This window comes from Cimex lectularius, unplaced genomic scaffold (genome assembly GCF_000648675.2).
Source record: "Cimex lectularius strain Harlan isolate CLEC.00 unplaced genomic scaffold, Clec_2.1 scaffold44, whole genome shotgun sequence".
NCBI lineage: Eukaryota > Metazoa > Arthropoda > Insecta > Hemiptera > Cimicidae > Cimex > Cimex lectularius.
The window spans coordinates 1631735-1659123 of NW_019392639.1; the positions used below are offsets into that span (position 1 = coordinate 1631735).

At 31.8% G+C, this 27389-nt stretch overlaps 1 protein-coding gene across 8 annotated transcripts; it reads right to left on the reverse strand.

Moving 5' to 3' along the window:
- Window positions 1–2387: 2387 nt before the first annotated feature.
- LOC106662810 (H(+)/Cl(-) exchange transporter 5) lies at window positions 2388–27065 on the reverse strand. Of its 8 annotated transcripts, XM_014387176.2 has the most exons (17): window positions 26848–27065; window positions 26572–26633; window positions 18821–18921; window positions 18174–18294; window positions 15942–15968; window positions 13185–13528; window positions 12953–13114; window positions 9677–9824; window positions 9469–9608; window positions 9223–9405; window positions 8941–9155; window positions 8738–8879; window positions 4141–4348; window positions 3854–4064; window positions 3629–3792; window positions 3349–3568; window positions 2388–3266 (listed from the first exon to the last, which is right to left on the reverse strand). In XM_014387176.2, exons 3-17 carry the CDS (start codon window positions 18899–18901, stop codon window positions 3173–3175), a joined length of 2460 nt encoding a protein of 819 aa, XP_014242662.1. In that variant the 5' UTR covers window positions 18902–18921; window positions 26572–26633; window positions 26848–27065; the 3' UTR covers window positions 2388–3172. The 8 variants fall into 8 exon arrangements, with proteins under 8 accessions (XP_014242662.1, XP_014242672.1, XP_014242715.1 ...); XM_014387186.2 differs by lacking the exon at window positions 26572–26633; XM_014387229.2 differs by lacking the exon at window positions 18821–18921.
- Window positions 27066–27389: the final 324 nt, after the last annotated feature.

Below are 27389 nucleotides of genomic sequence, written 5' to 3' on the forward strand. Positions count from 1 at the left end.
TTGTTGAATAAAAGCCATAACAAAACATGCTAACACCACCTAAAATTAACTTAGAAGAATAAAGTATAAAGTATTTAACAGTCTAAAAGAGAAATTTGTTATGCAGCACAAGTATGGGTAACAAAGTGATTGTCAAAGTACTGGAAAAATATTTTTTGAAGAGAGTATTTTATTTTCCCTGACATTGCCCAGACTATATCATTTACTCCAATTAATTATTCTTTTTATCTAAGGTTTTTGATTGTGATGAAAAGTTAGTGTCAGGAGCAGGATTTGAACCCACGACCTTTGGTTCAATACGCCGCTGTTCTAACCACTTGAGCTATTGCGTATTCGATCGACTCAGACACCAACTCCTCATCTCGACCAACAACCTTTAGAATTTTCCATCTTTTTGCCATTTCATTTCTTTTCCCATCTGCCATTTACTTAGAAACAGGCAGGAGTCCAATATTTTAAAAAACAGAACAGATGCATATAAATTACTTAAGGAAATAACAAAATTTATCACAGCTAATCAAAAAAACAACAAAAAGAGATATTGAACAAAGAAATATATTCGTTCAATGAAGTTAGATTTGTGCAATATGTACACTTATGGTGTAAAAAAGATCTACATGAATAATGATAAAAAGTATATGCAGTTTTGTAGTTTATTTAAAATTAAAATTTTGACGAACTTTTTTAATTAAACAAAGTTAAAGCACCGTTTCATCAAATGTGTAAAGAACTTAATATTGAATGAAAAATTGAAGTGAAGATAGGCATAAATGTTCATCTGTTCATACGTAATTTTTATGTTGTTGGAATGTATATCATTTTCTTTGTTGTCCAATGACCAATCCTAAACAAGTTCAGACATAAATGGATCGGATATAGTATTATCAAGGATTACATTAGTTAAATATTTGAATGGTAAGAAAAAATGGTCTGAGCTAGTCAATTACATTATTGCCTGTAAATATATAAAAGAATTAATAAACAAATTTTACTATTAGCAGGTAGTAAATATTTTGTTAATAGATTTACTAATTAATTTTTGAATGCTTACTGAATGAATAATTATTGAATTAATTAATAATTGTTACACTATTGTTGATAAAATTATTATTTTTTAATTAATTAAGGTTTTAAGTTGAGATAAAAAAGCCAGTATCACGAGCGGGATTCGAACCCACAATCTTCGGCTAAATACACCGCTGCTCTACCACTTGAGCTATCATGACCTCAATCCACTTGGATATTAACTTCCCATCTCAACCCCACCTTTTGAATTTTCCCTTCTTTTTGCCATTTTTCAAATTCAAAAGGTGGGGTTGAGATGGAAAGTTTATGTTCGAGTGGATGAAGTCACTTTAGCTCGAGTGATAGAGTAGCGGCGTATCTAGCAGAAGGTCGTGGGTTCGAATCCCACTCGTGACACGGGCTTTTTAACTCAGCTTAAAACCTTAATTAATTGAAAGATATTAATTGGTCAAGTGGACCACGAAAACTAGTGAATTATTATTATTATTAAAATTATGTATTTAATATGCCCTGTTAAAAACTTAAATTTATGTTTATACAAATAACTGATATGCAAATAACGTTCCTATACCATATTACAAAATTGTTAAAGTATGAAAGTGTTTCATATGAAAAGTCGCTGTTATAATTTCAGTTGAGATTTATTATAATCATTGTTGACAGTATTTGTTTTGTATACCTTAAGGTCTGAATCAATCTTTTCAATAATTACAATTAATTAAGGTTTTTTAGTTGAGATAAAAAAATCAATGGCACAAGTGGGATTCTTTCCAATAATAAATTATATGTAAATATGCTCCTAAACCAAATCATTAAATTGGTAAACAGGATAATTTATTAGACATTAAGCAAACTCAGCAGACGGGCTACAACCCGTACTATTTGTGTTTTGCAATTTCCATTGCCCGTCTGCTGAGTTCGCTTAATATCTAATAAATTACTATCATACTTTAACAATTTTGTAATCTGATACAGGAACATTATTTGCATATGTGTAAAACTATTTATTTCATAGTTTATTTATTTTATTATTTATCACTTATTTCATGTTTCTTGTTTTAATTAATTTATTCATTTATACATGAATAAGTACTTATGAATTTATTATATAATGTGTATACGAGTGTACAAATGCTGTCTGCTTAAAGCAACGTAATATAATTACAATAAATAAAATAATTTATTAATTATAATTAGTAAGAAAGTATTTCTCTTTGTTGCCTTTCATTTCAACGAAAACCTTAGATAAAAAGTACAATTAAAATAATTAACTTTTTTCAATATTATGAATTTTTATTAGCAATTTGTACAGTTAATACACAGAGGGGTGAGTGGAGGAGGGAAGGACACAAAAATAATAATGCATTATCAGACTGTCATTTTTCATTCTTATCTACCTTGGCGACCAATTTTACAACAATTAAAAAATAAAAAATCTTTTCAAATATAACACATCGTATATGTACATTATGAAACAACGCAATTAAAAAAAAAAATTATAACTAATAAACAATAACTTAATATTAGATCACATTCTTTTCTATTCTTAACATACCAATTTTCTATTTTTGTTTACATTTCTGAAATAATCGATTCGCTTGTTTTTAAACGTTTGCGTTTTAGCGCTAAGATGACACAAACAAAAAGCATAAAAATAGAGCTCTTTGGAATCGTTTGAAAAGCCTTCCTGCACAAAATTAAATATGTATTAATTAAATTTATAACGCATTAACATTCCTAATACAGTATAAAAATAAAAATACCACCAAAGTATATAAAATAATGTGATTCCCTATTCTTTCTCTCGAGAGCCCCAAAAATAAAAAATAACAAAAATATATTCTCTGTCACATCATACCACGTAATTTAACAATATTAAATGTACACATATAAGCTAATTCAATTTTATACTTTTCTCAAATTAATTCTAAAAGATTCAATTTTAAAATAAATAGACATAAAATACGATGCATATTATATAAGATATAGAATAATGACTTAATAAAAAAGCTTGGCTAAGAGACTTCTTAATTGAATGAGTAATAAAATATAATTCCATTAAGGGTATAATCTAGACTGAAAGTTACAAATATATATACTGATATATAACAATTTCATTCAGGAACACAACAATTTTGTCTCGGCATTAGTTAAATAACACTGAATTGGGATCTTCGTCGTCTAAAATTTGTTTTATATATCTCAAAACATCCTTTTTGGTTATCACTCCTAAAAGTCGTCTGTAAAAAAAAAAATACAGATATAAATAAAAACCAAATAAACACACTGAAGAGATATTGTTTATAAAATAATTATTATTACCCATGATGAGTAACTAAAGTTTGCCGTAGACCGAGTTTCCTGAACATATCGACTACAGTTTCCATCGGGGTTTGATCTGTAATAGTTATCGGTGCCATATCGAGAATTTTTTCAAAAGTGAGCGTCGGAGGGCCACCTGGGTTCAAAGGCTGAGACGGCGTTGAAGTAAACAGCACTACAGAGTCTCCTCGTACCCCGTCAGTAGTTCTCCTGGCACTCTCTGATATAAAATCATAAGTTGTAAAATATTATTGGATTTTTATTGAATTATTAGACTAACCTAAAGCTAAATTGAGATCCCTTCTTAGCACGAATCCGACCAAATATTGAGATTCCCTGGAAACCACAACAGGAAAACCATTGTGCTCCGTTTCTTTTAACAATGATTCAATATCTTCGATAGTCATAGAATCTTGTGTTAAAACGCTTAGAGGGAGATTTCTCCTAAAATTAAATAAACATTTAAATACAAAATAATTATATATATTTTTTTATATTTGTTTACTTAGGTTGCATTAAATCTTCAGCTAAAGAAGTATGAGCAAATTCTTCTTTACTGTCCAAAAAGGGGTAACCGTTTAAGTTGATATGTGCGTCATAAATGCCTTGCCGTCCTAGGGCGTCCCCCACCCATTTGCTTGCCATGGCCGCTGCCATTAGCGGTACGATATATCTGACTCCACCAGTCAGCTCGAACATAATTACAACAAGTGATACTTAAACATGAAAGAGAACAATTAATTACATAATGAAATACACAATAAAAAAAAAAGATAATAAATGATGAATTACCTGTCATTCTTGTTACACCGCCAAGTACTGCGGCTGCGCCCACCATCGCGTATAGACCTGGTGTGATACAATCATCACTTGCAGCACATTCATCACTGAAAATCCAGATATGAGGATATGATGACGCCAATTGCTGCATCCCGATGCCAACAATCCTTCCGACAATTCCACCAAGACATAAGGAAGGTATAAAAAGTCCACATGGAACCTACATATATAATAAAAAAGGTTCTATTGGTTATTTAATCACAAATTAAAGACAATAGTAAATATATTATTTGTTATATTTATAAAATATCATACTACAGCTTTCACCCGTATAAAGGCAATCCTTTATTATCTGTTAGCCCTGTTAGGGGTTGAGGTGGGAAAAGCCCTACTGAAAGAGATTGCTCAGAAACAGTAAGTAAACCCCCTGGGGTCAATCCAGAATAAACTGCAACTCATATGACTTGGAAGCAAACAAAATTTTGAGGCAATTCTTGATGAGGTCGATCTTGGTCACAGAGCCTGTTATTTATGTGGAATTTACGGTATGTGTTTTCCGACGTTTTTGTAACGGAGAGACAACCAAATACCACCTTGTTGTGGAAGGACTAACAAGCTTAAAATCGTTGACTTAGTGGTGAAAGCCTGTCTTAACATATGTTATGAATGGTTGTTAAAGAATTTCAAACATGTTGGGAATAAGGCCGACAATCTGGCAGGACCAATCCAGCAGGAAGCAAACACGTTTCCCTCAAACCTGGGAGTTGGAGAAATATAACAGATGAAAAGCCTCACTAAAAACTAAAGACAAGTAATTATTTTGTGGAAAAATTGTGCAGACACAATTCATTAAGCTGTGGGACACCTGAATACAACCCAACATGTAAATAAATGTTTCTGAATAATATATCTATGGTTTATTTTGTATTTTTGAATTAATATTTTTATATTACCTTCTCCCCCCCCAAAAAAAAAGTAGTTAAATGGGTACAGTGAATGTTCTTTTATCGCTTAGCCTTGGTGCATCGAGGTCATGATAGCTCAAGAGCAGCGGCGTATTTAGCCAAAGGTTGTGGGTTCGAAACCTGCTCCTGACGCTGACTTTTTATCTCAACTAGTACCTTAGGTAAAGATTAATTAATTGAAAGAGTCAATCGGACCACGAAATCTAATGGAATATGATTTATATTTTTATTTTCCTACAATGTGCAATAATCATATTTTTTCCAGAATCACCACAGCTGGGACCATTTAAACATAACGACTTACTACAGTGATAAACCGGGGCTTTGCATTCCAACATAGTTTTTGGAATTTCACAAAAACAAACATTTAAATCATTCAAGTAATAAAAAATATGTTAATATCTATTATTTTTTTGTTGTAAAAAGTTTCATTGTTTTTTATTTATATTATTTTTTTTACATTTAAACAATTCAAATGAGTGAAAAAATTGCAAATATACAATTTTCTTGTTGTAAATACGCTGTTTTATAAACAACTTTTTGTTTCTTTTCTAAATTCATTTGGTAAAAATTAAAAACATGGATAATATCAACTGTAAATATTAGAAAAAAAATTGTTCTTTAGTTTTTTTTTTTTTTTTGTTTTTTTTTTTGTTCAGCAAGGAAATATTTTTCCTCATTCACACTTGTTAAAGAAAAAGTAATCAAAATGGGTTTTTAAAATTGTTTCGAATATGAAAATTCTTAATTATTCGTGACTCAACAGTTGAATCATGTCATGGAGATTGGACAAAGTTGTGGGTTTCTATACTCAGACTTTTGCCGCATACGGTTGACTCCACTGTGGAGTCACGGTCTAAAACCCTACAAAAATGAACATTTGAGTCATAAAACATTTTTTTCTGCTTATAAACCCTTAATTGCCATATACTAAAAGACTACTTCGGACAAAATCCCATAGTGGTTAATCAACAAAGCTTCAGGAACTTTCCCTAACGACCACTTAACTGTTTTCACCGATGGATCCCTCATGTCTGGTAATGTTGGATGCTCCTGGTTCTGCTCTAGCATCAATAAAGGGGAATCAATTCCTCTGTCGGCAGAGATATCAATTTATTCCACGGAATTATTAGCAATTAAGGCAGTGCTAACTTTTTTTACACTCAACCTTCCTACAAAGAATCACATTGTAATTTGCACAGACAGCCTCAGTGCTTGCAAACTGACAAACTTGCAAAAAATACCACACAGTTACCCATCCCTAGAATCATAAAAATCCCTTATACAGACCTTTTTCAAATATTGGAAACAAGAATTCAAATAAAATGACAAATTGAATATTCTGCCACAGATAAGGGAATGGCTTATAAAACATTATTTCCACTTGTGAAAATAAAACGGTGGTTTAACAAACTAAGACATGGCAAAAAAAGACATAACCACCATTCATCGGTTAAGCCATCTGCGCAGCATATCTTCACAAGATTGGCAAGAAACAACACCCTAACTGCAACACATGCGGAGTAAAGGAGGACCTAACGCACATAATGTTGTAGATGTAGATGTAATATTTCAGTGTATGGTATACTGCGCTCTTTGAGAGCTATTGTATCCCCCGTTCTCTGTGAGTCCTATTTCATCAAGAAACTTGATTAATAGGCCCTGTTTTAATGGTTGAAGCTCTTCTATGGTCACATTGTACATCCCAAAACATTTCCTCCTGCAGGCTAATGTAGCTCCGCAGTTTGTTAGTAAGTGTGTTGGTGTCTCTTCTGTTTCCTTGCAGAATCTGCATGTGCCGTCTTGGATTACTCCAATCTTCTTTAAGTGTCTTGTTTAAGTAAGAATCCTATTAGGATTCACAGTTTATTCCTGCTTCCTTTGACCCATTCTGTAATTTCTTTTCTTCCGAAATTTGTTAGGGATTCTTGAATTGCCTGTGTCCAATAAGTGAATTCCAAAGTTCCCTCATTTTCTTTTTGTCCTTCTGTCTGAGATATTCGTTAATAATGTGGATTCCTATGCCACAGAAGGGTTCGGGTCCTATCAGCGGTATAGCAGCCCCTTTCCTTGCAAGGGTGTCCGCTTTCTCATTGCCTTCTACTCCCATGTGTCCTGGGACCCAGCAGAGGCTGACTTTATTCTGCATACCTAATATATTTAGTTTGGTTTTGCAGTTCAGCACCATCCTTGAACTAAGGGAATTTGAGCTTAGTGCTTTGATGGCTGCTTGGCTATCTGACATGATAGCTATATTCTTGTTTTTGTATCCTTTACTTAGATTGAATTGGATACATCTTTCAATCACATGAATCTCAGCTTGGAAGATACTGGTGTGTTTTCCCATGGGTTCTGAGTATTTGGTACCGGGTCCAAATACTCCTGCTCCCGTACCTTCTTGTGTTCTAGATCCATCTGTGTACCAAAGGATGGTGCCATTTTTAAAGGAATTATTTCCCTTTCCTTCCCATTCCTTTTTGGTGCCCAGATGTATTCGGAATTTTTGGTTAAATTCAAACATCCTGTTCATGTCATCTCTTGGAGCCATGAGTGATGGATGGTTTTTCCACAGTTTGTTTCTGTCTCTCCATTTCAGTTTTATTCCTGTTGGAGGTTTCTCTCTAATAAAGTTGATTATGGTTTTCTGTGCTGTCCTTTCTACCATGTGATGTAGGGGAATTAGACCCAATATCTTTTCCATGCTAATTGTAGGACATGTTCTCCCGTTATGCAGATGCATGCAAGTCTCTGTATTTTTTTGAGTTCTTTCCTTTTGGTTATTTGTTCTGCTTTATCAGCCCAGGCTATAGCTCCGTATGTAAGTAAAGGTCTTACTATCATGGTGTACATCCATAACAGGGTTTCTGGCCTACATCCCCAGTTTCTCCCTGCTATTCTTCTGCACACCATCAAAGCTCGTGTTGCCTTTGTGATAATGGAGCTGATGTGTTTCTTAAATGTTAAGTGTTTTATCTAGTGTGATGCCCAGATATTTGACTTCATTTTTGATTTCTATCACACACATAATGTTTCACTGCAACCAACATTCGTCGACCAGAAATAAATTCTACCAGGATCTGGAGAAAGAAGGAGTAGAACACCCAATTACGGAAAGTAGTGTGTATAACGTGATAATAAAATTTTTAAATGATGTGTCTGTGAAAATATAATTTGAACTGTTTAAAAAATTTTCTTTGTAACATGGCTGTGTAATTGTTTGATGGGGGAGAAAACATTATTTGCTGCTTGCTAAATGCAATCAACCTATCAAATTTCACGAAAACAATTTCCGTACCTGAGTCTTGTCTTGGATTTCGGTCCTGCATTGAATGCGTTAAACAAAGCAGGGGAATTTTCAAGCGAAAACGCACAGAAAATTGGACTCATCTAAGGTATTAGAATTCTACAAAAAGGGTATATATCTGCTACCAGGATTGCAGTATGTTACAGAATTTAAGGAAATTTTGTTTTGGATTAAAAATATAAATAAATTTATATTTTGAAGGTTTGACTTTGTTCCCAAAAACTGAAAAAAATTTTGCACACTTAATAATTATCACCTGACCAAGTCTATAAGATTTAATTGTTTAGCATTTATTAACGTGAATTTTAAATATAAAGAGTAGCAATGTAACAGAACTGACCTTCATGCCAAAAGTAAAAACTGTTGTCACAAGTTTGAATATTAGGGCGAGGACTAGGAGCCAAACTGCTTTGTAAACTCCTGGACCTGGAGCACCGACTAAAACACCTTCAGTCGGACTATGCCCAGAAGCAGTGTAATCACTAAAACCAATCGCAAAGTTAAGAATTATCTTTGATAATACAATTATATTAAATAACTCACCAAAGCCCATCAGCTGGAGAAGCTCCACACTGGCTAAATAAAAGATAAATCAACTGGCTCGTACTCATTCTCGTAAAAGGGTTGGGATAGGCTATCACAGCAGTTACAGCTGTGACAACTAGTACTTCTGTCACAGGATATTGTCCAAGGCGTGATGTCTTACGATAATGGCACCACCATATGTTTGCTTTAATGAATATTGTAGCTATCACACCCTAAAATATAAGAGTAATCGATTAAGAAAATAGTTTGGAGAGTAAAGATCAATTCGACTCTACTTACCCCTATGATACCGAGTGCCACAAACGGAACAAGTTCAAAGAATATCCATGGCTTGTTGTATTCAACATAAAACAAGACAGAATGTTCATTTCCAAACGGATTAATGGAACGAAGGACAAAAGCGGCGACCAACGCGCAGAAAAAAGATCTCCAAAGGGTTTTAAGAGGGAAGTAGTAGCTGACCTATAAAACATTCCAGGTCAATTTTTTACAATAATTATTTTAACTTGTTCAATTTAAACATACCTCCTCTAAACTAAAAAGTACACCTCCGATTGGTGCGCCAAAGGCGACTGACACTCCCGCTGCGGCGGCAGCAGAAAGAATCTCTCTTTTCTTCGCCTCGTTTCTTCCGTACTTAGGAAATAGATAAGAAAAAATGTTTCCTAGAAAAATATTCTAATTGTATTCGTAGAAATTTATAAATTACAAAATTTTGAAATTAATATTCTACCGATACAACATGCGATGTGGACCATTGGGCCTTCTTTGCCCAAGCTCAAGCCAGCGGAAACGGCCAACATAATGCCAACTGACTTTATTATAAGGGTCCATTTTCCAAGATAGCTTCTAATAATGAAACCACTGAGTATAGTTTTAATCTGTAACATAAAAAAAAAATTGTTCTAAACAATTTTAGAAGGCATATTCTTAACATTTTAATATTATCCATGTGAGTATTAAATATGAAATCGTTTTTTTACAAACCTAACTGACAGACTGTTTAGAGTCAAACAAGAAGATCAATATTCAAAATTAAAAACAATAAATGCAGGAGTGCCACAAGGTAGCCTATTAGGTCCACTGCTTTACTTGTTATAACTATTCCGAAAATAGATGGAGTTAAAATTGCTATGTTTGCAGTTGACACAGCAGTGATATCACTAGGACTATCACCCATTCAACTAAAATCCTCCAAAATGGATGTAATAAGATAAACGAATGGACAAAAAAATGGAAAATCAAGCTAAATCAGCATAAATCAGTTCATCTAATATTTACAAACAAAAAGGTGGACCATGTTCCGTCGCTCACAATCGATGAAACTACTATACCATACAGCAGGGGTCGGCAACCTGCGACCCTTTGCAACTTGTTGCGCAGCCCGCCAAAGCCCAATATAATTTTAGGAACAATCAACAAACTTAGAGCGTGAGCGTGCCGAAATGTGGCCGATTGTTCAGCATTGGTCAAAATGTCCTTACATATTTTGAAATTAATTGCTGAACATAACAAACCATTTACGGATGGAGAGTTCATTAAAAAATGTATTTTGGCTGCTGTTAACGAAATTTGTCCGGAAAAAATTAAAAAATTTGAAGATATTTGTTTGTCTGCACGTACAGTAGTTCGATGTATTGAAAATATATCAACTAATATGTTTAATAAATTAAAAGAAAATTCTTCACATTTTGAGTATTTTTCACTAGCACTTGATGAAAGCAACGGTATGACTAGCACCGCTCAATTGTTGATTTTTATCCATGGAATTGATAAACAATTTTGTGTAACAGAAGAACTTGCTGCATTAAAAAGCCTCCATGGGAATACGAGAGGTGAAGACATATTTTTGCAACTATTAGATGTTTTCAATATGTACGATCTCAAGTGGGAAAAATTAAAAAATGTGACAACTGACGGTGCAAAGAACATGACTGGTCACAATATTGGTTTGGTAGGCATGATTAATAAAAAATTGAAAGAATTATATATTACACAGCCTCCTCTACAACTTCATTGTATTATCCATCAACATGCACTTTGCGCAAAAGTTGTAAATTTGAAAAATGTTATGAATATTGTAGTAAAGTCCATCAATTATATTCACAAAAATGGTATGAACCATCGAACATTCCGGAATTTCTTAAATGAAATTGACCCAGAATATGAAGATATCATTTATTTTTCTGAAGTAAGATGGCTCAGCTGTGGGAAAGTTTTAAAAAGATTTTTCAAGTTGATAGACGAGATTGAAATGTTTTTGACAGAAAAAGGAAAAAATAAACCAGAATTATCAAATTTTAAATGGATAAGCAAGTTAGCTTTTTTTGTGGACATTACAACTTACCTCAATAAATTAAATATAACACTACAAGGCAAAGGAAAGTTAATCGACGAGCTATTTACAGAAATCAAAAGTTTTCACCTTAAAATAAAATTGTTTATTTCTCAACTTGAAAAGAATAATTATTGTTTGTCCTACTTTGCAATCATTTTTAACCAAAAACGACAAACAGTGTCCCTTCGAATATTTTTATTGAGTCATTAAAAGTACTGCATGAAAATTTTCATCATCGGGTTCAAGATTTTTATGCAAAAGAAATGGACATATTAATATTTGCAAATCCTTTAAAATTTGATATTGTAAAAGCACCAGTCAATTTACAACTAGAGTTAATTGATTTGCAATCTAACAATGTATATAAAAATAATTTTGATGATAATAATTTAATTGCATTTTATTCAAATCTACCAGAAAACAAAATTTCCCAATTTAAGAAATTTTTCAAAATCAATGATTTGTATTTTTTCAAGCACCTATTTATGCGAACAAACATTTTCAAGAATGAATTTCATAAAATCAAAATATAGAACGAGGTTGATGGATGAAAATTTACAAAACTTGTTGAGGATCTCAGTACCCCAAACACAACCGGACTTAAACGAATTATCAAACAATATTCAAGAACAAAAAGCACATTGAATTTTAATGAATGAATAAAATGAAAGATAAACTATTTTCCTTAATATTTTATATTTACATATTTATACATATGTAATTGGAATTGTATTTTCTTTTTTTTCCCTTTCAAGAATTGTAAAATTTTTGTTCTCTGGCATTATTGTAATTATAGCATGCCAATAAAAAATAAATTTTTTCTATATTTATTTTTAATAATATTTATACTCGTATATGATATAAAAGCACTATTTAAGTTACATTTGAATGTGCGGCCCGCATAAAAAATTTTATTTTGAAAATGGCCGGCCGTCTGAAAAAGATTGCCGACCCCTGCCATACAGCAATACAGCTAAATATCTGGGAATGACCTTAGATGCCAAGCTGAGATGGCAAGAACATATGAAGAAAAAAAGGACTGCAATAGGTTTAACAACTATACTGGTTGATAGGATGTGGCTCCAAACTTGCTATACAAAATAAAATATTATTATATAAACAAGTCATAAAGCCTATGTGGACATATGGTATTCAACTATGGGGTTGTACCAAACAGCAATACCAAAATCATACAAACACTCCAAAATAAAATCTTACGTAACATGGTCAATGCACCTTGGTGCGTAAGGAATAAGGACTTACATAGGGATCTTAACATCCCTGAAGTCACGGCGGAAATACTGAGATTGACATGGAAGGGACCAAACTCTTACATAACCGAAACATGCTCAGAAGATTAAAAAGAACAAAGCCGCATGAACTTGTGTAGTTAAAAATGAATACTGAATAGAGAAATGTAAATCTTATTGTACCAATGGGTTTATAAGAATGTAAACATTTATTTATTCTATAATATTATTGTAAAATTAATGGTTGGTCTAATAAGACCAGTTTTAATAAATAAATTTAATTTAAAAAAAAATTGTTTTTACAAAAAATGGCAAGTAGAGGAAAAAACTTTTAAAAAAATTCTCAATGAAGTATTTCATAAAATTTACAAGTAAAATAGTTTTTAGAAGCATTTTTTTTATTTTTATAGATTTTACATACCTCAGGTATACCAGAACCACAAGCGTAAGGTGCAAACATCCTGACCAATCCTGCAGCCAAGGATGCAAACATCAAAGCCCAGGCGATGTAAAATATGTAGGAGATGATATAAGCGCCTGCACCTTCCCTCCTTTGTGCGATTAACTCTGACCACATGACCCACTAGAAACACAACAGTAAAAACCAATCCACATACACACCCTGAAAACAGTTTTAATTTCTGGTTAGTTACTTGGGAACAATTTCCTTTATCTTCAATAGAAGTTTCAGTGGACGACCAACAGCACTGTTCTTGATTGAGCCAGAAGGCCTGTGGGCAAAGGCCGTACTTAAGGTCGGACATCCATGAAGCACCGATGTCGATGACTCCGGCCACCCAACCTGTCACGAGGCCTACTAAGAGGACACAGAGCCATCCCGACCAGGCATCGTGTGCCCCACGGACGAGGTCTAAAATTGATTTTTGCTTCTTTTTCTTGATATACCGATGTCGCATACGATCTTTGGCAATGTCCCTTTGCCAATCGATAGTGTGAAAATCATCATATTGACCAATTCCAGGTATCTCATCAGAATCTAAAATGATTTGTTTAATTTTAAATAACAAGACAAATAACAAACCACTCTAAAAAGTAAAAGAGCCAGGAAAGTAATCTATTCGAATACCTTATACAATTTTAAAACATAAAATTCACTACATACAAATATATCTATGGGAGAAAAATCATTGTTCTACAAAACAACGATAAAAGGTAAATCACTTATTTTACATTTACACGCTTTCTACTTTTAAATTTGTTTAAAATTATCTTTTTTCTAAATTTCATGCACCTATAACAAAAACAAAAATTGGAAACTAATTACTAAGAAGCATTACGGAGAAAATAAACACAATAATAACTTTTTATAAAGTTAGGTAAGCAAAATGACTAACAAATAAATTCTATTCTATAGAAGAAAACCAAGACTAAAGATGAAAATTATTAAGAAAATTGTTTAAATGAACAATATTGTTAAAGACCCATTGATTTTTCACAGATCATACAATATTAAAACAAATAATAAAAATTTGACATGTCTGTAAGAAATTGTATACTTCTTTTTTTATGTTTGGTGATAAATCGCTAACTCAGTAAGAAACAAATGTTTCTAAAAACCTAGAGGGTGTAAAAACACAACCGAATATCACTAATGAATAACAAAATGGTAAGTTATTATAGGAAAGTCCTCATTGAGGAGACGGTTCATTAAGCTAGGGTCACAATAAATTTGGGGTAATGTCAACCAGGTGGGCTTTTGCACCCCTATATCTGAGAACATTGACAATGAGACTGGAGAGCTGCGTCGTAGGAGCTCCTAGGAATTATGGGAGGTTCATGCGTTGATCGGACATCCTGAGATCACGACCCACCCCCTTTGGCTACTCGACCTCGCCAATTTGCTTTTTCTTCCCTCCAGCCTTGTTTGTGGGACCGATATAAAAGAGGAGGATTGGAAAATCAAAGAATCGACTGGAACGCAAGATGCAAAATTTAACTGTCTCACAAGGAGTGATGTTGAAGAATAGAGGGAGATCAGCTAAGGTGTTACAGGTAAAAAAGCAAAGAAAAAGAAAACACCAACAACAAGACGCAATTATTAAATACTTTCCTTTTTTTTTACTTTTTAATTAAATTCACTAATTTCGTGGTCCGCTTGACCAATTAATACATTACAATTAATTAAGGTTTTTAGTTGAGATGAAAAAAGCTAATGGCACGAGAGGGATTTGAACCCACGACCTTCGGCTAGATACGCCGCTGCTCTGAGATGGGGAGTTGATGTCCGAGTAGATCGAGGCCACGATAGCTCAGGTGGTAGAGCAGTGGCGTATCTAGCCGAAGGTCGTGGGTTCGAATCCCTCTAGTGCCATTAGCTTTTTTCATCTCAACTAAAAACCTTAATTAATTTTTAATTAAACTCAAAATTGCCAGAATTGTAAAAAATCACTGTCTATTTAATGGCGTTCTCACCAAAGGGTGAACATTCTGATTGAAGGAGCAAGTACTTTCCCTGAACTATAGAACTAGGAAAAAGTACATGCTAGAAGGCTGTTGTGCTTGGCAAACCTAGTATCCTCACAGATTTAGTCATCACCATCAAGGTCCCTTTTACTATGCTATTTCAGTTCACAAATTAATAATAGTTAAATTAATAATGAATAAAACATTAATTTAACTTAATTTAACTATTATTAATTTGTAAACAGTATTGCATATGATTTGCAGATTAATACTTTAGACAAAACAAAAAATTGAGGTAAACTAATTTACAATAATCTAAACAGAAAATTGAGGTGAACTAATTTAAAATAATTCTTCAATTATACTAAACAATAGAATACACATTCAACAAGAAATTGTATTAGATCAGTAAATAAAATGTGTAGAAGCATACTAAAGAGTATTTGTATTGAATTAAACGTCTTTTAGTCTAACTGTAATTTAGAATAAATATTTGAATGTTGAAACATCGTGTTGCAAATGAGATGTTTGTTTGATCTGTCTGACAAGTGTCAATATATTGCTATCTCCACTCGGCTTTTTTAAGACAAAAAGATACTGATATGTTTGTGAAATGTTGAATGAAATTACCAAAAATAGGAATAGGTGACCAAGATGATTAGAGATAATCAAACTATAATTTTTTTCATAATAGTCGTTATCTATTAATAAACAGAAAATAAATAAACAAATTGATACTCATTGACAACAGTTTTCAATAGTAAGAGGAGATATACAAAATGTTAGTGAGAACGTTTATCAAAATCCACATGTGATAAAAAGTTTGAACACAACAAATCAAAACGACATGCTTATTCAACATGAAAACAAATAGACACAAAACTACTTCTATCTATTTCATAACACACGACTAACTTTACTGTGCAATAAAGCTTAGATTGTGAATAGAAATACCGAGACGTTCGAACTCGAAAGCCTAAACTCACCCTGCATTCCGGCAAATGTGACACCACCTTGAAATAAAATTACAGCTGTTATTAATGTTACATAACCGTTTATTATGTACTCAATATTATCTCTTTTTATGTTATCGCCTTTTAATTAAGTGTTTTCCTGGATGTAAAATTACTTGGTGAACACAACAGTTTAGCCATAGAATACAATTTCTTGTCACACACATCGATTCACACTGGGGCTTGTTTTATTTAACTCATACAATATATTAAAATATATATGTATTAATAATATTAAATTAGAAATAAGCACGAAGAAGCCCTTAAACTTTATTTGAAGATTTTAATTTGTGTCAATATTACTCAAAGACAAAAAAAAAACCAACTCGTATTTTGTTGTTTATTTTCAACTACAGTTTTTTTTTATCGCTATATTAATAATTACAATATATTTATTTTAATGTAATCCAAATTCATCAAGATCAGAATTTCATGAGTTTTAATAAAAATTATTTAATTATGATGGTTTGAAAGAAAATTCACCAAAACACCGGAAAATCATTTTGTTATAGATTGAAAATTAACTGACAATTTATTACCTAGTTTTAGTCTTAATAACGCATATTACCTCCTCTTGGCTCTCGGAGGTCTTTAGGTCTCCTAGGCATTGAGTAAATAATTGAATGTTTTTTTGTTTTTTTTAACGAGGGTTCGCAACAGCAGAGGTCATATCAACCCTCGGGGTGAAATCGGGTCGAATGCAGGCCGCTGGATTCGAACCCAGGAACTTTACCTTACAGTGATGAGCGCCGTGCTAACGCCTAAACCGTTGTGGCCACCGACGCCCCTCCTTATTAAGTATTCTTCAAACTACAGTGGTTAGAGCTGTTCAATGCTTGTTGGAGGTGAACAATGTCTAACAATGTCAGTTCAGTACAGGCATGGACTTTGATTCCATCCCATACTATAATTGACGGACTTTGAAAAGGCTGTTATTTGCATGTAGCACATGGAGCAAAGCGTTCCTGGTCATCTGATCGTCACAAACCAAACACTCATCTGCAGTATAACAGCCCCCCATTGTTCACATTTCCAAGTGAGATTTGTAAATAGTTGCTCTATGCCTCTCCAGTAGCAGAGAACCTGATGCAGGACATCTAGAGATGCTATTCTCACGAAGCCTTCTGACTGTTTTCGAGCTCAACCTTCATGGTCAAGCATCATGGTCAACTACTACCTTCTCTTTGATCCAGTGGATCTAAACTGCTGTAGACCAACATGGATAGTAGAGTACGGCACAGCCACAACTTGGGCCAGCATTTGCCCAGGTGAGATCTCAACTTAAAACCATACTTTTAAGTAAAAAAGAATAATAATTAATTTTTTACTCAAATTTGTTTTATCAAAGAAAATAATTTAAAAAACAAATTAACTTACTTGACAAAATGGTTTTGGAAAAAATGAAATTAAACTGATTTTTTTATATTTTTAATCTGAAGAGTGCAAAATGAATAATAACACTATAAAGTTAAACAAGTTATTAATGTTGTGTTTATGCTTTAAGTCGACTATTAATCTTTATACCTAGTTATTATGGAAAATAAACAAATAAATACAAGTTTCCTTTCTTTTTTTTGCCTTTGAGTATAAAAAAAAAACAAAAGCACATATACTACACGCTTTGAAATATTCAAAAATTCATAACGGAATTAACTTTCTGGTTTCTTCCAACTGAATCACACTTGGAAGAAGAAGCCTACATATAACATCCTGTGAATGTTCAAAAACAATTATTATTTAGAGATTGTGAAATGCGGTCTGATGTGATGGAGGTGTAGAAAAATGCTCGTGGCACTAACTTTTTCATCTACACAAGACTTTGGATAAAAAGCATAATTAGATGAAATAGGTCAATAATGACCGCTAAATGTTTATGGTTTAGAAAAACATTTTCTTTATCATGCCAATGTTTCGATCTTTATTGAGATCATCTTCAGGGCTGGGTAAAAACATTGTTTAAATTATACAAGTACATATAAAATATGAATTTATACAATGATGATGTACACAGTACAGAAATTTTAGGTTTACTAAACACTCACTCAAAGTGTTTTCTATGTAGATGTGTCACGGTTGTGTGTCATGTTGAGAGAGTTAGTGAAACATTAATGTTTTTGTTTATGTTTGATTTTGAATGAGTGGGAAGGAAGTAGGGTTGTTTGAATCCGATTAAAATAACGCCAAATGTATTAAGGAAACACTCACAGTGAGCCGCAGACCTTAGTTCTTCTTGTATAATGCGTTCAGTCATTGTTCCAGATGTAGCAATATCGATCATATCCTCATCTGAACTCAGGGAAGTTGTATGGGTTTTGCCGTTAGATACCTAAAAAAAAAAAAAAAAAAAAAAAAGAAACAGATACCTGATGCACTCCCAGAATTAATTTATTTAAGCACAATTGGCATATGTTGAAAATAATGAAAGAGATAAGTGACATTTTTAAACCAAGAAGTAAGGACTATAAAAAAGAATATAAAATTTATTACAAGTAAACGAGAAAAAAATCAAATAAAATAGAAGCTAAGATCTTTTATTTAAATTTTCAATTCTGCTTTTTGTTAGGATACTTCTACTTTATAACCCAGATAATTTATTTCCTTAACAGATTTAGGACTTTGGTAGAAATTTTTTTTGCCCCTTTTAAATTAATATAACAATACACCAGTTTTGACAAATAATCAAGTATTCATAACTAAATTCTAAATTGAATAATGCACAAACTATTGATATACAACTCCCAAACAACAACAAAATTAGCTAATGTTTAGTAAACAAACCAGAAATAATTAAACAGAAGCTTTTGAACCAAAAAATAATAATAAAATTTAGAACATGCAGTCGAACATCCTACCTTATCACCACCAACTGCTTGATAACTTGTGGGTACGTTCAGAGGAATAGACGCATTGCCTTTAAGTGGATGCTTTTCCATGTTCCATGGGGTAAACAATGCTGGGATAGAAAACATTTAATTAATCAACAACTGACAAAATAGAATATCCGAATGGAAGAAAGTTCACATAGTTCGGATATTTCGCTTTAAAATTTGACGATGCACCCTCACATTTTCGATTGCTAGTAGAAAGTTACATAACTGGGAGAGCCTTAATGTTAAATGGCTTTGTCTGGTCAACTCTCTTGTCAAATTAAATTATTACTGTATTTAAACGCAAGCATCGATATACAGAATAAATTTGTACTGAATACTCACTCAAATGACTGTTTGTAAAAAGTTATCAATTACATTAATTTACATATTTTAAATGGAATGTGATACAATATTTAAAAAGTCCCCCCTCCCCTTATCATTACATAATAAGCACCGCTGTTACATATCAATTGTTTTGTAAAGAAAAAGTAGGTCCTTCAAGGATCACCAAGTGAACATTCAACAAATATTTCTTAAACATGACAATCGATGGTACAAATCGTATCAAAGGTCAAAAACTTTTCTTTTTTTTTCAAGTGAAATAACAACTTTCAATTGTGGAAAGAAGTCAAATTTTTCTTTGGAAACTTACAGAAATTCAAAAGCAGTATTAAACAAGTGGTCAAGTCTAATTTTTTATTTTTTAAAACCATGTATCCGAAATGAATAAATTAACATTTAGTATGCAAATCAGTTAGATATTTTTAATCCTCGGCCCACTAATACTATCAGGCCAACTTAATTTTTTTTAAATAATTATTTCATGTTTATTTACGTTTATTTGGGAAGATTTCCAGATTTTTTGTTTATTTTAATTATCAAAAGAGCCAGCCAAGTTATAAAATGCAGAATTGGAAAGCAGGATGAATTATCAGTTCAGTTTACTGTTTGATGACAAAGAAGTCAAATAATATAGTCCAAGGTATTTTTTTAAATTATTCATTTGTTCATGACAAACTTTGACAAATATTTGCAGTCGCATTCGATTTTTTCTAACCAGCAGAAAATGACACCTCAACAATTCAGCCTGGCAACTTTACAACAATTTATAACTACGATAGTTAAAATAAGAAAATAGTCCAACCACAAACCCATTGACATTATTTTGTTTTCTACAATGAATGAAAGAGGACTAGAGTCATTCACAAACCCACTACCCAGTATTTTGTTATGCAATAAATTGGGCATAAAAAATAATAATAACAGAAAAATGAATTAATGACTACGGCATGATCATGGCTGATTTGTCACTAAGTTTATAACAATCAGATTACATTAATTTTTTAGCAAATTGTAGACAAGGGGTAAAAAGATAGCACTTGCCAATTTCATTTTTGTTCTAATACTATTATTGTTTTTTAGTAATAAAAGCAATTATTATTATTATTTACTTCATTCATAATTAAAATTAAAATAATTGCAGAAATTAATATATATATAAAAGCATTAAAAAGTTTAGAAGAAAAGTAAATATTTATCCAAATTGTTGTGAAAAACATGAATTTTATTTCAGTGAATCATAAATTTCATTAACTAATGATTCATTTATCCTTAAACACACTATACAACTATGCATTAAATTAAAATTGATTTTACATTTACATACTGTATAATTGAAGCCACGATTGTTCAGAATTAATCTCTTTAGCGGTAACATTACGGCCATAAGTTAAGAATTGAACTTTACTAGAATACAATAACACACTACAATCGCCACACTGAACGGGTATTTGATATAAAGTTCTATATTTAGTACCAAACTGAATAATTAACCAGTGCCAGTCTGTTCGTGTTGATTGCTAATTCCACTGTGAAACTAAATACATTATAAGATAAGAGACAAGGCAAATTGATAATTTTGTAAAACCTAAACACTGTCGGCTTATTCCTGACGGCGATTTGTTTAGATTTTTTTTGGAAAATGTGTTTATTAACTTTTATTATGAAATTTGTACTTTACGGACACAGTGTAAAAGGATCTTTAACCACCTTGACAAAAACAACAACAGATTTACTCATATTAATCTTTTATCACAAAGGGATAATGTAAGCCTGTAAATCTACTTATTTATTACTAAAATTTTATTTAAAAAATAACAATAATAATAATATAAAAAATAATACAAAAACATAATATTGTTCTTTCCTGTTAAACAATCAGATGTTTGAAATGCCAATTTAAATAGCTTATTGAAAACATTAATTTAAAAAAATTTTTGGGCCAATAATTTAAAATTGTATTTGTAATTTTGGGTCAAATTACTCAGGTTATGAATAATCCAACCCTTACTTATATAAAATAGATTAGAATATTTTTTAAATGATTTATTACTGTTAGCAATTTTTATTATTAGTCTAATCTATTCTCCTTAGTTAGTTTCAACTTAAGCTTGGCAATAAACTACAAATTTGCATGCACTTTGCGTAGCGAATAGATTATAACGTCAATTTTCCAGATTATTATCATTATGGCAGCACCTTGTTCTGTTTTAAAATAGCCGTAAGTGAATTAAACAAACGTTTGTTTAAACTAGTACTCAAGATTCAGATTTTAACCAAAACAACAGTTGAATTTTATACAGACGTACATAACATTATTAGTCCGACTTGCAAAACAAGGCATGTGCAAATAACTTGATGAACTGTCTTCATCTCATGTATTTTTTCTTTAAACTTTCTCAGTGAAATCCAACCAGGATTTGACAGTAAGCAATTATCTTGTATTATTTAAAAGTTTAGTGTTAGTTATATCGACCACTTTTATTCACAAATAATCTGGATCTTGGTATGGTGTGAATGAAAAAAAAAATTCAGTTGTTATCTGCCAACCTTTCGACCTATTTTAAGGTCATCATCAGGGCTATACAATCTTAAAGATGTCTACAAACTGACGATTAAATTCTTATGTTGCAGTCCTTGGCAGTATTGAAACTCAGGCTATGTTCAAAGAAATTTGAAAACTTTTGTTATTAAAAAAATTAATGATATCAATTTGTACACTTCTTTAAGATTGTTTTGCCCTGATGATCACCTTAAAATAGGCCGAAAGCTTGACAGATAACTATTTGTTTTATCATCTAGGCCATACCAAGATCCAGATTATTCATGATTATTTAAAAGGCCAAAGCGATCATTTCCAGGGAAACTCATTCATTTTTAATTTATGACATTATTTTATTTGTTAGTTAAAAATAAACTCTAACCTTAGTTAATCTTGCAAAATTTAATGTCGTACAAAATCCTGAATAACATTAGTAACTCAGAATTTTTCTGTTCTGGATGCTTCTTATCTTAATCAAGTTTAGACAATCAACAAAAATCTGAATGCTGGTTGATCAACACTAGTCGATCACAAAGTCCAGTCATTCAAGTTTTCACGATTCCCATGCTTCTTGAACATTTAATATGAGAAATTGCTTAAGGGGTCTGTGAGGTGGTGAACATATAATTTTGTCATTACAGATTATTTTGCTTTGTCTATCCATGCTGTTTTGGTCTGTCTGACGTGTTTCACTCATCATGTTCAGTGTGTCTATATTTTTTTATATTACTGTTTTAGCAAAATAGTTTGTAAACTGAAATTAGTATAGCGCCAATCTACACAAGTGAATAGCATTGAAAAAAATTTATATACATAATTTATATGTGACAAACTTTAAGACATAATTCAATGACTTTTTTCAATTTTTACTTTCAGATTTCCTTATAAGATACCAATCTTTCTTTACTCTTTAAAATCGACAAACAACACTTATTAATAAGTTGTGTTCTGAAATTATTTTCCTTGTTGGCTACATAAAATCATTTTCCCCATGGATAAACAGCCTGAAAGTTTCGTTTTTCTCTCTATGCTAATGCAGTAAAGCATTCTCGTATAAGTTTCATAAATCAAGTTCTAGAACACAGTAGATTTTCTTTATTTTTGTAACCCTAATTAAATGATTATCTTAATTATGTTATAAGTAACGATGCCAGAAAACTTCATGAAATATTTCACCTTTAAATAATCATTTTATAAGTATTTATTTTTAATTTTACAGTCATAATAAGATAAAAGATTTTTTAAAAGTTATTTTGTAATAAACCTTAATATAATAATAAATAATATATAATATAATAAACTAAAGATCCAAACATATCTAATATTTCAAACATGCATTTTGAAATTAAAATGTAAAGCCCAGTCATATTTTCTATTGCGTAGAACAATTTTTCGTAGATGAAATGTTGCAAATCATTTTTTTTTTTTTTTTTTTTGAACTGTCTTCTTGAAGCCTTTATTTAAATAACAAAACCAAATTTATTCAGTCCATCCCTAAAAATGAAGAAAATTTATCATTTTCTCCTGTCATGATTGCATAACAAATTGGAATTACTTATTCCTTTACTTTTACAATATACTTAGGATCATGTATATCTAACATTTCCAATTTACTATTTAAAATGATATAACAAACCCCAGCCATGTTTTTTGTTAGGTAGAATTCAGTCTTTTCTCTAGAAGAAGGATTAGTTTCTTTTTTTCATACTGACTAAATGTAGTAGAACTTACTCATCAAATGTGTGATGTTTAGTGACCGTTAGTTAATGATTATTTGAAAATTTTCTGATCTCCAAATAATCATTACTCAACAAAGTTAACGTACTGAAGTTTTCTTAATTGTCGACACGGACTTTTTCATCTCGACTAAGACCTTACATAAAAAGAATAATTAATTGAAGTATTTATTATTCTTGACAGACTTCAATGTTTGCTCGTCGAATACAAATGCTTACTAGAGCCCTTGGCAAACCGAACTATTTTTTTCTTTGAGATATTAACTAAAATCGTGCTATTTCCACAGTAGCCATTCAAAATTGTCAACATTCTTTGAGCACCCATACAGGAATGACAAAATATGGACAAGTCGTTGGCAAACAGATTAAAATAAATCCATATATGTTTAGTAGTCACACTGACCGTATTAATTATTTTAATTAATTATACATTTTATCTAGGGTCTTGTTTCAGATGAAAAAGTTAGTATCTCGAGAGGGATTCGCAGGGTTTGAATCCTGCTTGTGACACTAACTTTTTATCTCAACCTTAGATAAAAAGTACAATTAATTAAAATGATTAAAATAAATGTGAATCCATCAATGTCATGTTTAAAAAATTTATATTACTGATCCATTTAATTTACAATATATTGAAGATCAAGCATATCATATATTTAAATTTGATATATTGATATTATATAGTAAAGCCCAGCCATATTTTCTGTGGGGTAGAATTTATTCTTTCCTCTTGAAGAGGGATTAAAGTTTCTTTCTTTTTTTATTCCTGCAGTCCTGGGTTCAAATGCCATCATAGCCGAAGGATTTTTAATTGTAAATAATATGGAGAAAATTGTAGTGTTCTGACCCTCAATGGCCCTCCTGTACAACAGGAATTACTTTGCTTTTATGACTTCTTGCTGAGAAAAAACCTTCATTTAAATAACAACAAAACCAAATTTGTTTTGTCCATCCCTTTGAAAAGTTTGGAAAAATTTTCATATACTACTTGCATAACAAATTGATAGTACTAATTCCTTTAATTTTAAGATTTACTTAAGCTTATGTATATCTAATATTTCCAACTTGTTTTTTTAAATAATATTTATGAAAGGTATTGATCGAGATAAACAAGTCAGTGTCACGAGCGGGATTCGAATCCCCGACCTGAATGAAATGGCTATGGAGAGATTTAGTGAAGATATACCTCAATTTATTATTAAATCCATTACAGTTCGTGGTCCGATTGACCAATTAACTTTTTTCAATTAATTAATATTTATGAAAGGTATTGGTTGAGATAAACTGAAGTATATCTTCACGAAAGCTCTCAGTGGTCATTTCATTTGTCGCCGAGAATTACACGATATTTGAAAAATGGCAAAAAGGAGGGAAAATTCAAGAGGTTAGGTTGAGGTGGGAACATTAATGTCCGAACAGATCGAAGTCACGATAGCTCAAGTGGTAGAGTAGCGGAGTATTTAGCCGAAGGTCGTGGGTTCGAATCCCACTTGTGACACTGCCTTTTTTTTATCTTAACCAACACCTTTCATAAATATTAATTAATTGAAAAATGTTAATTGGTCAATCGGACTACGAACTGAAATGGTTTTTTAAATAATGTAACAATGCCCAGGCATATTTTATATTGGGTAGAATCTATTCTTTCCTTTAGAACAGAGATTCCCAAACTGAGTGCTGCTGTGCTATAGGGGTGTCATGAAAATTATCTGTAAAAAACATTATTATTTTTACATTTATAAAAAAACTAAACACCTCTTTATAAAACCCGAAAAACAAGGGCCCTGGTGGGTATCCAATTTCAATGTGGATAATAATGAGACAGCTGCAATTATGTATTTTATATTATAGCTTAAAAATAAAAAATGTATTCGCTTTTATATTTTTGCTAATAAGTGTGTAATTGCTTTTCAAGTCTTTCAGTTTTTCAATTTCACAAGAAAGTCTGAAGTTTTCATTATTTATTAAAAAAGACAAAAAAAGGGTTTAGATATATCAATGCTTTTCATGAGTCGTCAATTGCAAACGAATTACTACTATTATCAAAAATCCATTACATTTAATGGTCTGATTCACCAAATTAATTCTTTCAATTAATTAATCTTTTTATGTAAGGTTTTGGTTGGAATGAAAAATGTGAAAAAGGATGGAAAAGTCGAAAGGTTGTAGGCTGAGGAGTTGATGTCTGAGTGCATCGAAGTCACGCTAGCTCAAGTGGTTAGAGCCGCAGCATATTGACCGAAGGATGGGGGTTTGAATCCTTCTCGTGACACTAACTTTTTCATTTCAATCAAAACCTTACATAAAAAGATTTATTATCATAAAGTTCATGCTGAGATAGACCATTGTTTTGACTTGGGGCGCTGCGGAAAAATTCTGATATAATAAGGGCCCGGACACAGAAAAAGTTTGGGGAATCGCTGATTTAGAAGAAGGGTTAGCTTTTTCTTTCATTACAAGCTTCAAACAGACTAAATGTAGTAGAACATACTTGTTTAAGTATTAGTACTAAAGTCTGATTTAAAATTGTCTTTAATGAAGCCTTCATTTAAATAACAAAGCCAAATTTGTTCTGTACATCCCTTTGAAAAGTTTGTCAAATTTATTATATCCTTTTGTCACGATTGCATAACAAATTGATATGACTAATTCGTACAATTTTACGTTATATATACAACCAGTTGCTCCCAATTCAAGTAATAAATATTTTTTAATTGATTTAATTGCAATCTAAGATATAAAAACAATGTCATCGTTGACTAATTTCAGCCTTAATGAAAACATATGTGAGTACAAATGTATTTATAGAAATTTACACTTAACTATATTTAAACCGACTAAAAATACAATGAAAACCTTATCACATATTCACAGATATTTATTTAATTATTTACACAAAAAAATATGTTAAACAGTGACCTAAGCGTTCCTATTCTCTCCCAGAAAAAGTTAGCATCTCTTGTCAACCCAAACATTTCATTCACTATGAAAAAAATTAGTACATGTAACTGTTAATTGTTAAAAAAAATTAATTACGTTAGAAAAAAAAAAAAACATACATGAACAGAAAAATAAATAAACTGGATGTGACGAAAATATGAATGAGTCTGAAATACCTTAGAATAACCTCGCCATTGATGTTTCAATTCATTACAATACTCCATACTTTCCTCCTTCCCTGTTCGACACATTTTTGTTGATAAAAATAAAATAAAATAAACAAAAATAATATTTAAAAAAATACATAAATAAACGAAATTAAGATAAAGGTTTTTTATTTGTTCTTATTGTCAATTCGTGGGAGAGGACAGCCTGGTACTTCACGGTCGAATTACAGAGGTCAATGATAAAATGTGTTTTCAGTTTATTAAACAATTTTGTGCGAAACTCACCATTTTGTACAAATTTCCTTTTTGGTTTGTTGTCCGCCGAAAAAAACCCCGATTATCCGTGAGACGGGGCGAAAGCTCAATCGTGACACGCCATATTTACAGAAACGGAGCAGCTCGCACCACAACTCACCCCGTCCAACACCTATGTATATTCAAAGTTTTCACCTGTCGACAGATTTTCCCGGGTTATTCATATTCTCGTGTAATTTTTTCTTTACGTTCTCTCAGTGAAATCCGATCGGGATTCGACAGTCAACAATTATCTTGTTTTATTTAAAAGGCCACGGCGGTAATTACAGGAGGACCCGCCCATTTTTAATTTTTAACTTGATATTACTAATTTGAATAAGGTCAAATCTGAGCAGTACAGAGATGAGCTTATCACTTCTCGCTGGCCACATATTTTTGCAATTTACAATAAATGACGGACAGCAATCCAGCAGGACAATCATCGACCATGGGTGTTAGAAGCGTGGAGTCAGACCTTGGTCTTATCCGTCCATCCACCGACGTTAGGCTCCAGGAGTTACCGATCACTTCAG